This window comes from Copadichromis virginalis, linkage group LG8, assembly GCF_057382275.1.
Source record: "Copadichromis virginalis isolate Kocher_CV1m ecotype Utaka linkage group LG8, C_Virginalis_male_GT1.1, whole genome shotgun sequence".
Taxonomy (NCBI): Eukaryota; Metazoa; Chordata; class Actinopteri; order Cichliformes; family Cichlidae; genus Copadichromis; species Copadichromis virginalis.
In genome coordinates this window covers 20,950,757-20,964,573 of record NC_140625.1, presented here as the reverse complement: position 1 = coordinate 20,964,573, position 13,817 = coordinate 20,950,757, and the positions used below count along the sequence as shown (strand labels likewise).

General features: G+C 38.1%; 3 protein-coding genes across 5 annotated transcripts in view; 1 reads left to right on the top strand and 2 right to left on the bottom strand.

Annotated features, from left to right (window-relative positions):
• Nucleotides 1-1,982: 1,982 nt before the first annotated feature.
• lrrc20 (leucine rich repeat containing 20) lies at nucleotides 1,983-5,902 on the bottom strand. Of its 3 annotated transcripts, none has more exons than XM_085466471.1 (5): nucleotides 5,758-5,902; nucleotides 3,246-3,334; nucleotides 2,841-2,990; nucleotides 2,543-2,710; nucleotides 1,983-2,452 (listed from the first exon to the last, which is right to left on the bottom strand). In XM_085466471.1, the coding sequence occupies exons 2-5, from the start codon at nucleotides 3,313-3,315 to the stop codon at nucleotides 2,316-2,318; spliced, it is 525 nt and encodes a 174-aa protein (XP_085322597.1). In that variant the 5' UTR covers nucleotides 3,316-3,334; nucleotides 5,758-5,902; the 3' UTR covers nucleotides 1,983-2,315. The 3 variants fall into 3 exon arrangements, with proteins under 3 accessions (XP_085322597.1, XP_085322595.1, XP_085322596.1); XM_085466469.1 differs by lacking the exon at nucleotides 5,758-5,902 and adding an exon at nucleotides 5,206-5,517; XM_085466470.1 differs by lacking the exon at nucleotides 5,758-5,902 and adding an exon at nucleotides 5,340-5,517.
• Nucleotides 5,903-6,246: 344 nt separating this feature from the next.
• Nucleotides 6,247-10,705, bottom strand: ndr2 (nodal-related 2). Its single transcript, XM_085467237.1, has 3 exons — nucleotides 10,441-10,705; nucleotides 8,205-8,947; nucleotides 6,247-6,801 (listed from the first exon to the last, which is right to left on the bottom strand). The coding sequence occupies exons 1-3, from the start codon at nucleotides 10,703-10,705 to the stop codon at nucleotides 6,649-6,651; spliced, it is 1,161 nt and encodes a 386-aa protein (XP_085323363.1). The 3' UTR covers nucleotides 6,247-6,648.
• Nucleotides 10,706-11,710: 1,005 nt separating this feature from the next.
• pald1a (phosphatase domain containing paladin 1a) overlaps nucleotides 11,711-13,817 on the top strand; it is a 58,351-nt gene continuing 56,244 nt past the window's right edge. Inside the window, exon 1 of the mRNA XM_085466467.1 lies at nucleotides 11,711-11,875. The gene's annotated coding sequence lies outside the window, so the exon portion shown is untranslated. The remainder of the gene's footprint in view (nucleotides 11,876-13,817) is intronic.

Genomic DNA, 13,817 nt, shown 5'->3' with positions numbered 1-13,817 from the left:
CACTTCTTAAGCCTATGGGGTTAGAACCCAGACAACTACCTGTATTTGACAATGGGGCTGCTGTGGGAAAGGCGTAAACATCTGGTGACAGATCCATGCTGGCTTCTGCCTGTTCCTGTATGGCTGCTGTGTTCAAATCACACCTAGCACTGGCATCTGTAGCTTACAAAAGTAACCCGTGTGAAGCAGAGTTGCTCAGAATAGTAATCAGCAACTAATCCTTTCTGTTGCCACTTCTCCGTGCCTGCCACATGCATTCTGCAGCACAGACGTGAAGTTTCTGCGTTGTCTGTGTGCGAAGTGATTTGTTTTCGAGTTCCCCGTTACAAGCTGTGGCTCCCGAGAGTTCTTTTCACAGAAAAACAGATGGAGCTGACAGGTGTTAGCTGTAAGCCAATTAACACAGGAGGATTAGGTGGTGTGCAGTGTTGTGACTTCTTACATCTCAAGTTTCACTTTAACTGTTCGATAACATACTTATGAGCTTGTTTTCGGAAACACTGAGAAAAAATATTTAAATTAGTTTTGATTTTTGCATGCTTATGTAATACATTTGAGCACCGAGTCCTATTCTACATGAATGCCTTTAAGTTTTTATATTAATCTATTGTACCAAAGTTTAATTTTTTTTTTCATTTGCTTGTTTTGTTTTGGCTGAACTTTTTTATGTCACTTAAATCATGCATTTCATTTATATATTGTTATCCAAATAAAAAGTAGTGTCAGAGTAAAAGTGCATTAAAGCACCTTATGGGAAAAAAGGAAGAAAAACACAATATACATGTGTGGGAGTAGTCTTATATCTTTGTCGTGCAATTTCTATATTAAAATCATGTAACTGTACAGTTCTTTATTATATATAAAGTATTAACTTTCAGCTATTTAGATGAAAAATCCTGCTGTAAACCTAACTAAAATGTGCAGTGCCAAAAACTGCTTAATATAACCTGTCAAACTGCACAATAGCACTAAAGAAAGTATGCTCCTCTGCCTATAGGTAAGGTAATTAAAACACAGTGAATTAAAGAGGAGCGTGAAGCTGAGTGCGAGGTCACACTCTGGGAAGCAGACAAGTCACGTGGCACTGAAAGCTTGCCACCAGGCTAAATGTCCCAAGAACATTCTCCTTTGGCAGACTTGTAGATGCTGTATCTGATGACTTCTCCCAACAGAAATTATGTGTATTCAAACCAATTTTCACCCTAGAAAAGGTTTATTTGGATTATTCGTTCACCAGATCTTCTTGGTTTTCTAATGATACACGCAGACTTGAAACTCTGCGCTCAAACATCAGGTGAAATAATCCAGACTCAGCAGGGATGCTATTTAAAGTGTTCTTGAGGAGTAAAATACTTTGAGTTGCTCTTCTGAGCACCTGTCTCCGTCTTCTGGAGCTTCTATTACAGTTACAGTGAACTGGAATTATCCAACTTTGAATGTGGCTACAATACCTTCAGGCATCTTGAAAGGATGTTATTCTGTGAGCTCCTCATACTGTATCTACCTGTGTGAGAAGTACCTGCACTCAGAGGGTGAACTACAGACGACATTCTGTGTGTACAGACTATTATCTTAGCAATTGCTTTTCTCTTGCTTGTTTAAATTATTGCTCCAGCTGTAATCTATGTTCTAGTCCAATTCTTTAGATTTTATGTATAATATTTAGCCAAATGTTTCTTCTTGCAAAACATTTTTCAGGTGCAATCTTAGCTTCCAGTCAGTTGTATTTGCATAGCCAAGTGCTTCACTAATACAATACAATCTGTACTTAGATCCTTGATTTGGATAAGAAAACACTCACCCAAAATGGTAAAAAAAAAAAAAGAGAGAGAGAGAGAGACTTGTGAAACATTAAAACATTTAAAAACAATCCTGAACACTTTTGTACTTCTGTGTCATTTAATACAAACTCAGTATTGTATATAACATAACCATCTCAGCAAAGTCACCATGTAAAAAAAGGACAAATACACAGAGACTGCTTAGTTTTCAATGTATATTTGTTTTTTCCCCTATCAAAAAGAATAAATAAGCCATAATAAATATATAATTTGAAACAATGTCAAATGGTGTATCAAGAATGAGTGATTTAATTTCCAGAAGTCTTAATACCAAACGCAGAGCCTACAGGGTTCCCAGCAGCATTGAAAAGTCAAAGAAAGAGGTCTCCGCACAACTCTGTTTTTGTTGCTTGTACAGTATAATGATATCCTGAAGTATTTTTGTCCTACCTGTAACACAAAACTAATTCAATTTAAGCAAGTAAAGGCACACAGCTCCATGCTACAGGAGGTGAAATACATTTATCGTGCATTTTAGGACTCTGCTGTTGACAAAATGTCAAATTTATGAGGAGACTGCAGAGCTGACTTTGTGTTTGAGTCCAGAGGGTTTGACTTCACATTCAGCCACTTCAGCGATGGCATGTCAGACAACTTCTCCAGTGGTACTTCTGTAGAGGAAAATTTAAAAGACAAAAAGACTGAGATGTGTAAATATGTACCTTTCTCACAAAGAGGATACATTAACAATTCTTTTTTACCAGTAAGGCTATTTCCCTGAAGATCAATACGCTCCAGTGTGGCTATTTCAGTAAGCTTATCAGGGAAGATGGAGAACTTGTTATTAGCCAGGTTGATGCTGGTCAGATGCTTCATTTCCGACACAGAATCGGGCAGTTTGGTGAGCACATTTCCTTGCAGGTCCAGTTCTGCAAGGTATTTCAAGACACGAGTAAATCGAAGGGTCACTTGGCTGTTTTTCCCATCAGAGCACGAAGACATTCTGTCAACGTTTGTGAGGTGAATAGCATGTGAGATTTAAAAAAATACATCATTTACCTCTGAGCTGAGTGAAAGTTGTAAAGAACTTGCTAGAAACGACCTTCATCTCATTGTCAGCCAATGTGATAACTCGGATGTTTTCTGTGACAGTCCTCAGGACTTTGAACACACCGTCTGGGAAAGAAGCTAGCATGCATTTTGACAGGTCTGCGGAGAAGAAGAAGAACATAGTTATAAAATAATCAAACATTAACACAGTGTAAATCTATAATTACTCTGATAATTACACATGATTACTTACTATTCTTATTATTACATTCTGGCATTTCAAGTTATGTAGCAGTCAACTTTAAGCCTATGTCGCCACCTGCTGGTACTATCTCTGACAACAAATTCATTTATATGCTCTGAACAAAGATTAAGTGAGAGACAAAGGAAAGAATATGTTAAAGTGTATCTTACCCACACTATCTTTTCCCTCCTCTACAGTAGCATTAATCCTCCGGGCCACTTTTGCAACAGCCTCAGCCATTTTTCTGCTTTAACTTTTCCTAAGAGACATAATACAACATTACACATACCTCCACATATAAATGATAAGATGATAAAATAGTAACTACACTATCAGCCAAAGCTGCTGCCCATGCTGACATCCCACTGAAGTCAGCACAACACAGTCGACGCCTGTTTTAAATTTAGCCACAGGCTAAAAATGAACCTTCTAAGGCTAAATCTCATTAAAGATTGCTAGCACTGATAAATGTCACACTTTAGTTGTTTAACGTGGACACACTCCAAATTTTTGTGCACTTTTGGTTTTAAGTACATTAAGGCAATTTCTAACAGAATTTAATGTAAAGACCTGACCTGCAAGTGTATTAACAGCACAAAGTCAGATGGATTCATATTCTTCTTCATATTCTTTTCTAGCTTAATAAACTTAGTACTGGCACAATATTAAGGTCTTAGTTCTTTGCTTATCTACATCTACATTCTGAACTGGTTGAGTTTTTATAACTAGTTATGTTTGTTTAGCACTAATTCCTACTCAAAAAAATGATCAGAAAATAACTAGCTCTTCTCATATATTGTACTTTCAAGTACTCCACTGATGAATATATTTGACATGTCAAGAGTTTTTTGTTTTGCTCCAGTATTCACAATTTTGAATAAACAGATTAGAAATTAATATAAACGAAAGACAGCTCAGGTTAAACAGTTGACTTGTCTTCTTCTTTTGACTGTTTTATGGGTTGACACAGTGGATCATCTGCCTCTATCTCACCCTACTTCTTGCATCCTTCTCTGTCACACAAACTCTCTGCATGCCATTTTTCCACTACATTCATAAATCTTCTCTGTGGTCTTTCTCTTTTACTCCTGCCTGGCAGCTCCACATTCAGGTATCCCTACCATCTTATAAACCTTTCCTTTCACTCTTGCGGCTATCCTTCTGTCACACATCCCCCCTAACACTGGTCTCCACCCACACCATCAAGCTGCCCTTGCTTTTCAGCTCTCTTGTCCACTGCCTGTTCTGTTGCTTTGTTTGGTTTACCACAGGTATTTAAAGTCATCTATGTTTACTACCTTTACAGGTTCGCTGTTACACCCGTCTCTCTCTCACATGTGAAATCTGTCTTTCTTCTATTGACTTTCATTTCTCGTCTCTCTAGTGCATATCTCCACCTCTAAATAATCCCTTCCAACTGCTCCCTGCTCTCACTACAGACCAAAATGTCATCTGCGAACATCAAAGTCCAAGGAGACTCCTGCCTGACATCACCTGTCAGCCTGTCCATTACCACTGTAAACAAGAATGAGGCTCAGAACCGATCCCTGATGAATCACACCTCTGCCTTTAACCCATCTCTCACTTCTGTCACACCTCACCACTGTCTTGTTGTCCTCATACATGTCCTACACCAACCTAACATACTTCTCCATCACTCCTGACTTCCTCTTAAGACTACCACAGTTCCTTTCTTGGCACTCTATCATATGCTTTCTCCAGATCTAGAAAAAGACACAGTGCCGTTCTTTAAATAAAAAATAATAATAATAATTTGAAACTATCTGGTAATTTGTGGTAAATTAAAGACAACTCATAAAACATTTGTTATATTGAATTACAGAGTGTTTGAGAGAAATTCAACTTTTGCCTTTGCCCATTATTAAAACCCATTAAGTCCTCAAAGTGGAAATAGTAACATAAAACCCCAGAAACGCTGCTTCGGTTGAGCCTTCACGAAGATCGCTTTTCACTTCTGGTTAACCATAAAGCTAGTAAATAAAGCATGTATGCTAACATAAAAATCTTTAGACTTACTTCAGACCTACACTACCAGACTAATATAAATTCACCGGTCGACAGACATATAGATATGCTCTGTGTCATTGAAGCTATACAAAAGTCACTTACCTCAACTAAAAGCCTGCTAGTGTTACCAAAACGTGCAGCTGCCGGTGTTAGCTAACTTAGCTTCAGCTTCTCAACCCACCAGGCAAGTTTAATGAGTGTGTATTTTTAACCAGAGGAGAGGCTGGCTGGCTCACCTCTTTGCTGCTGCGCTATTTTTTTCGGTCAGTACGATACGTTAGCATCACCTCATATAAGCAAAGAAGTTATCAAACAATGCAAAAGCAAGTTAATGCTTAGCTTCGGTTAGGAAAACATGAGCTTCGGTTAGCTTGCTAGCTAACATAAGTGATATTCACGAGCGTCAGTCCTGCGCTTTGAAATTGCAGAACACGAAAATTTAAAATATAAAACAAAAGAAATAGCGTCATACACGAATTCCATGAGTAATAAGGCGCAGATACCACAACTAAATAACTTAAACCATCTTTAAAATTTATTGAACACGTATAAAATATTTTTTTAAATAGTTGCTGGTTAATTCAACTATAATTAAATAGTTAACCACATCTGCCTGAGTGGAAACTGACATTACGAAGTTAAATGTTGTCTTACCTCTGAGTCCTGGTCAGCTATTGCCAGTCTGACCTCTGCCATAGTCATGAATCTGGCAAGTTCCTGGTTAGTCAGTATTTTTTCAAAGGATTTGAATACAATGAGCTCTATTGCTTTAGAAGAATAGAACCTAGTTTAGCATTGTTACAACAAACTGCAACTTTAGAGTGTTGGCTGGATATTCCTTTTACAATGCTATATTTTCAATGTAAGAGGAATTTGGCAGTCACTTACTGTAGATGACTGAAACAGCTAGAAAAGTCTACCTATTTTGAGTGTGAGTGCTTTTGTGAAACACAGTTCACACACAATCCTGTTGCTAAACATAAGCTTCACCATGCTATTTGTCATGAAACTGTAGCATCTTAAAAACCAAATACACCACATAATTTTAAACCAACATAGCAAAATACATATTAAGGGTGCAACATGTACATATATGTAATTTTATTTTAATATTTACAATAATATAACAATATAAATAGCCATTATAACAATATACACAAATGGTAGTCGACAATAAAACTGTGCTGAAATATTAATCAACATTACCATTAAATATTTACAATTATAACAATTGATAATTTAAAGTGAATGAACTTCCGTTTGTGACAATAGGTGAACCCAATTTTTGAGTTCACATTTTGGTACATCTCAAAATGCAACTATTCTTACAAACCAAAGCCTACATCACACATCAAAATGTTGTCTTCGTGCAACGCTCCGACACAGCCTTGCAGTGCTTTCTTCCTTCTGTATAAATGTTTTATTTTATTTTGTTTTGTTTTATTTTATTTTATTTTATTTTATTTTATTTAATTTTCAGAAATTATTTGGTTCTGTCAAAATTTCTGTACAGTGTTAAGCCTGCTCTGCAGCTGGTTTTAGCTTTCACTGGCACCCGCACTGATCCACAATCATATCCTCGTGGTGTCGAAGGAGCATCTCTCCATTTTCATAGTACAACATGCTCAGTGGGCTCATTTTGGTTGGTGCACAGCAGGGTGAGGCCACTCTGTCAGGGTGGAAATGCTTCAGGAGACTCTGGAAAAAGAAAGAGAGAGGCTTTAGGCCAATTGTAGATAACTGCAGTTCTATAAAGAAATATAGTAATAGCGTTATCCTATCTTAGCTTACTGACATACTGACCCACTTACTGTCATCTGATATTTGCTATTCTGCTTTTCACTTCATTTAGTAAGTTGAACATTTCTGTTCATTTAAGCTATTTGTTATATGTTTTGTTGTTTTTAACGTAACATTTTGAACCACTTTAAACCACAGACGTTCTGATAAAAAATGATATCTTGTTTTACCCTTTTTCATAGTGTGGAAAAGGAGTACTAACAGATTTGTTATGATGAAACGCTTCAAATCCTCACGTTTTACTAAATTAGCAAAACAAAAAATAATAAAACAATTATTATAGCCCTGCAACAGACTGGCAACCTGTCCAGGGTGTACCCTGCCTCTCGCCCTAAGACAGCTGGAATAAGCTCCAATGAATGAATGAACAAATGTAAAAAAACAAAACAAAAAAAAAAACACACAAAAAAAAAACCTAGTAACTACGATTCATATTTGCATAGTGTTTCAAGTATTTGAGATACTTGTTTTGTCATTTTGAAAGTAATTGACAACACTTTTGGGTAGAAAAACACAGGAATAATTTCCTTTTTTTAATATATAGTTTACCATTACTGTTCTCTACTGTTTGTGAAACCCCTTAGAGAGGCCCTCCACCCTTTTTCTTCAGTCCTAACTGGTGTCAAGTTAACATTGTTAAGACATCCATCAGACAGCCACCACCACACACTTGACCAGTATGTAGTGCATTTTCACAATGATATGTCTCTGATCTAACACATTACTGTAGCTAAATGTCTCAATTTTTTCTTTTTAGTGAACAAAAAACATTATTACATTATTACTTACATAATACATTACATTACATAATTAGATAAACATTATTTGACTCAAGAGCCACTGAGGACTTCCGGTAAATTGAGTTAAGTGGTATTTTTGCTTGCCTGCAGATTTTTCATAGTTGTTATCATTTTTGATCACGTAAAGTTTATTTTATTACATATTAGTCTGAAGTACTGTTTCCATAAGTTGTACTTTAGTGGTTTAGCTACAGTTCAGCCGCTTCCATTGTGAAGTAATTGGTATTTTTATTAGATAGATAGATAGATAGATAGATAGATAGATAGATAGATAGATAGATAGATAGATAGATAGATAGATAGATAGATAGATAGATAGATAGATAGATAGATAGATAGATAGATAGATAGATAGATAGATTGTCCCTATCCCAAATTGTCCCTGATGCATATATCTGCCAGTGATTGTGTGCATATGAATTTTTAAACGGTCTGCATACAATGTTCCTATGATGATAATATGAATATGTGTAAGAACAGAAACTCTAGATAGGCACTCACCTGCATGTAGGCATGATTGGTTGGGTTTAAGTCTTCTCTCAGAGGACTAGGGCAGGAGCCTTCACAGCGGTAGGCATTGTATTTTTTAGGAAAGACAATCCAGGACCCCCAGCCAATCTGATTAAAGTCGACATGCAGGTCCACTTTGCGACAGAACGATTTTTCACTCACTCTTTTGAACAGCTGTGGGGTTCTTGCTGTTTGCTCTCTCTGGCCCCGTTTGCTCCTTCGCCTCTTTTTGATTTCAGCAGGGGAGAAGAACTTGGATTGTTCAGCTGTATGGAGTAAGCTCGCTTTAGCCTTTGAGTTTTCATCAGACCCTGTGTGTGAGAAGACAACCAGCAAGGCCCGGTCACTCACATCCTGGTCTTTTGTCAAACTTGTTTCATAAACAGGCTCATCGGGAAGAGGCAGGCCTCGCTTTTTCTTTATCACTTTCCTTCTTCTTGACACTCGCTTGTGTCGAATTCTTGTTGTTGATTTCTCTTTAAGCCAGCTCAAGAGGGGATTTGTCATGTTGAATACTTTCCAGCTCTGCGATGATGTGACTAGTGACGATTCTGTGAGCAGTGCCAGCAGATGCTGATCCTGGTCATGGTGGTGATACACCTCCACACTAATGTTGGAAACATTCATTGTCCAAGGTAGCTTGATTCTCAACTCTGCTGCCTGGATTTGTTTGTCAGCTCCCAGCGCATGGAGGTCAAATGTCGCCACCCAGGATCTATGTCTGTACTTCAAATCTGATATAGCAAAAATGGAAGAATTAGCATAATTGAAGAGCACTTTGTATGACACAGATTATAATGACTGATTGTGTGTTACTGATGCATGTAAACCAACAAACAACCACCTGTGCGGGAAATGAACCCCCCAAAACATCACCATTATTATATTACCAAACATTAGATTGCTTTCTTTCCCTCCTCACCACACAGGTGGTAGATAGCTGCAACTTTGTGAGCCTGGTTTTGCTGGAAATCTATTCCTCTAAGCGTTTCTCCTCCCTTAAAATCTCCAAGTTCTTTTGAAAGGTGATCACCGAATTGTTAAAGGTTACTTTTCTGATAATGTAGGGTCTCGCCAAATTAAATAAACTTATGGAAGGTATAAGTGCAACATATATCTTAACTATGACATGACATTTTCAGTGTGCAGCCTGTAACAGCTTTATTAAAGAAGATGCAAATCAATAAGAAGGCCTACAGCTTCAACCTTATATGTTTTGCTGGTTTAGTGGATTTAATCAGCCAACAGGAATTATTTTAACCTAAAATTTTTTTTGAAAGTTTATTTACCTCATAACAGAAGTCAGATAAAATCAAAAAATGAAACCTTTAATGAACATGCAGGCTCATCTGGTGAGAAAATAATAATATATGTCATCTAGAACTTCGTGATTAGGGGATTTCAGTAATCAAAGCTGCTTATGCTTTTCCCCAACATAACCCATTCATTATGCTACCCATGGACACCCTGCTCTGCGCCCACATCTGTAAAGAGACCCATTGTGATTCTAAACAGGTGTGGTTCCGATTAATCTAAGGGATGAACGGCTTTAAAACATTTAACTTTTGCATTGTCCGCTGCCTATTGAGTTCGACTCTTGATCAAAAGTGCAAACCACCCGCGCTATTAATCCACTCAAACCAAACACGTAGCCGAAACCAATCACTTAACACATCCCTGCTTCTCACGGCTTCTGCATATCCTCTGTCAAACAAACAGGTAGTAACTCTAACACTTTACCGAGATGTGAAATTAGATTCTGCAGCAGGGATTGGGGGGTGTCCTGTGCTGGCTGCTTGTGCCACCGTTAAATCCAGCGCTCTAATTTAATCAAACCAAGTGCGAAAAAGAACTGAAGGAGGTTGTTGATTTGACTAAGCAAGAGATTTGTATAGGGGGATGTCTGGCGAGGTATCTAATCAACATCACCTATTTAGCGAAGAAGAGGTTTGCTTTGAGAATTAGAGAGAATACCGGCCTTTTCACACGCTGATCTCTGCATGGTTATTCACCCCCTAAGCGGAATGTGGATTGAAAACCTCTGAGGTCGTCTGGCACGCAGTGTTGACAGAAAAACTAAACTCCTTAACATCTGAGAGGATTTATTAATGGTAGAGAAGACATCTGACCCGAACCAAAGCTATAAAACACGAATGTCAAACGATTCCCTGCACGTTTCTGACAAACAAACCAAATATTTTTTATGAAGCAATGAGCCAGATCTTACTTTTAGCCATCATACTCTTCACGGTGTCCGCTTGTCTTGCGGCATCTTGCTCCATCGTATCCATAAGACCGGAAAAATTCGACTTGAAATTCCTGTAAAGTTGCATCATGTAGCTCGGCAGGTGATATCCAGTTCCTCGGTCCATCACGGCAAAACGGTGCGGCGGCCTCATAAACACCCCATCGCTGGATTTATGAATCCCTTGAGCCAGCAGCGCCAGCAAAGATGCATGGAGCGCAACACCCAAAGCTCCCCATGAGCGCATGTTTTAGGTCGGTTAATGACAAATTCCTCCTCTGGAAGAGCAGGGGAGCCTTATATACTCTCACCCACCCCCTTTCACGTTTAACAAGTAGCTGAGAACATTAAAGGAAATTGACATGAGTCCTCAAGACTTGCTACCTGACAGCTCATCATCTATTCAATTGGTAATGAGGCGCCTGGGTTGGTGTTTACAAGACGCACAGGTTTTGTTTGCACCATGTTCTTTGGGCTTCTGCAGCCTGACTCCCCATTCTCAGACTAATTGTTTCATCTGTTTGGTTTGCACTAATTGTTAGGCTTTCCCATAGTCTAATTTAGTCTACTACGGGCCCCTTGAAATGCACATCAGGGACAATGAATGGGCTCTATTACCCATCAGGCATGTCTTCGTACAACAACAACAATGGCAACAGAACTATTAATGTTAAAACATCACTGCAACCAGTAATATAGGGAACGCACATGACATTTATACTACATTTATTATGCATTTGTTAATAACTTGGCCTAATTTAACTTCTAATTATACCTCAAATGGCCTTTTGTGACAAGAATATTACGATAAAAGATGGAGACGGATAAAACAGGCCTACCACAAACTGAGATAAAGTCGCTGGAAACTTAATATAGACCTCTGGGACACTATCAAGCAGCACAGATAGAATGAAGCAGGAAACACGTCTTATCTCGCTCATATTTAACTTTAAGATGTTTACTTTTAAAGCTATACTATTATATAAAGCTCACTGGTGTTTTTCTGGTTAGAATTCCTTAAACAGCGTATTAATTTTATTTGTAATGTTTATATATAAGCTTTCATTTTATTAATAGTAGCTGTATACACCTATTATAAGAATGCTTAATTTCAAAGTGGCATAACAGCAATGAACCTTTTAAATCTTCGCAAAGTTTGCACGTCAAAAATCTTGGTTCCTGCATAGAGCATCTGTGGATGGTTGTCGCAAACTGCGCATGCGCTATGCGTCTCCATTCACATAATGAAATCCTTTTCCTCGAGAATCTCCCGAGAAAGGATAAAAATTAATGGATATTTTTTATCCACCTGTATAGTTAAAAAGCGGTGCACTTTGTCGACAACGTCTACACGTCTACACCGGAATTACCGGAACTAACTGGCCCGTCGCTTTTTCACCTACCGTGTGCTGAAATGGTGAGTAGCTTTAAAGTTTACGGGTCTTTTCTTGCACGAGTCATGGCAGCTAAAAAGAAAGTTGGCACTCGTGCCGTTTTTGGACCCCAGTGTCCCTCTAGATTACAATCTTCAACAAATATGGATTTTGGACTTTTGCTTGGACTAGACTTCCGCAGTGAAGGATATTTTCATGATGTGCTTGTGTGGCTGATGGGGCATACATGTGCTTGGCACCCCCACCCCCCATCTCTCCATGCCTGCACTGCATTGTGCATTCAATCTGGTGTTTTGGGCGCTGACAGTGATAATTAATAATAATAATAATAAAAACAAGTTGTGCAAAGCACGATAGGCAGTTGGGGCTCATTACTATGGAAATGCATAAATGGATAACCGTTAACTTATGTTTTTATTTGCTTATAAAAAACAAACATTTTCTAGGATGTCCTGATGTGTTACAGTGCAACGATTACACGCGCATGAAAATTACATTACAGTACATGCATGCAAATGATAAAAGGTTTGAGAAAAACAATGTGTTATGCTCTGCGTAATGCGTTTGCATCACTTATGCAAAAACTGGATATGTACTAATAATAGGTGTGTTTTATATGTTAGCGCTCATAAGACAGGAAAATGAACCAAAACAAATACTTCTACATACAAATACCACTAACAGAAACCTAATCTAAAACCACGTCATGTATTTACATGTGCATTTATAGCATATACAGTATATAATAGGCAAATAGTGACGTCATGCTGCATCTGCGTAAGATTTTACTAGGCCTGATATAAAGCACATGATGTTCTTTGATTTATTTTGTTTTGTGTCAAGGTCTTTGTTTACTTTGGTCCTTCCAGCTGGTTATCCTTTCAGGCTCTTCTGTTTATATCGCTTTACCTGATGTCATGGGGGGTGGGGTTGGGCGGTGGGAGTGGCGATGGGGTGCACTGAAACTGCCTCTGATTGACTCGATCAAACCACGAGTATCAGTTAATCAAGAGTGATAGAACGAAACTCCTGGATGATTGAGCAGCCAAATACTAAATGGTGAGCCTTTTAATCTCAGTTTATCTTGATAAGAGGGCTGGATGAGAAACTTAACTCCTACGTGCAATTTTAAAAGTTGTTTGTTTGGACATGCCCCACGAAAAGCCCCCACTTTGTTTCCAAAATGATTTATAGTAGATCTGTTCATAGGGATTGAGAAATGTAAAACAGGTGTTCAGTTAGGTTCAAGTTTCCTTAAGTCCCAGCGCTGCTTGTTTTGAAATTGATTTGGATGCATATTTGCAATCATTTATAAGAGTATTGTGCCAAGGTCAACTGAGTCAATACTGAGAGGGGCCAAATTCGGGATGGGGTGTTGCGGGTCCCAACTCTCTTTTCTTATTTTCTGAAGTTGCACAATAAAATAGCTGTGACTGTTCACCTTCCCCATGTTCATAATGAAACTATAAATAACAGCTGACTACAATAAAACTGCTAGGACTTAATCAAATACTTATAATCTACCATATGCATGTTTAGTTATACAGCCCGTTACTATCTACATAAATTAAAAATGCAGTGCAGGTGAAATAGTCATAATATGCTTTTATGTGAAAAAGAAAGTACACTTTTTTCAGTTCTAAGGTCTTAGTGATCCCTAAGACCTTAGAACTGAAAAAAGTGTACTTTTCAGTGTGATCTGGTCCTTTCTAAGTCTTCAAACGAGGTAAATACATGCTCATATGAACAATAAAAATTATGTATTACACTGTGTCAAACTAAGCCAAAATGCAGAAGCAGTGTGTGGAAAACTACCACACTAGCAAACTAGCACACCCCATGATTCTGTAGCTCTTGGGTTATTTTGTGATTTCTCTGAGCATTCCAGGGTCTGACCTTGGGGTGAATTTGTTGCAATGACCACTCCTGGGATAATTGGCACACCAGCTTGTTTTCTACATTTTC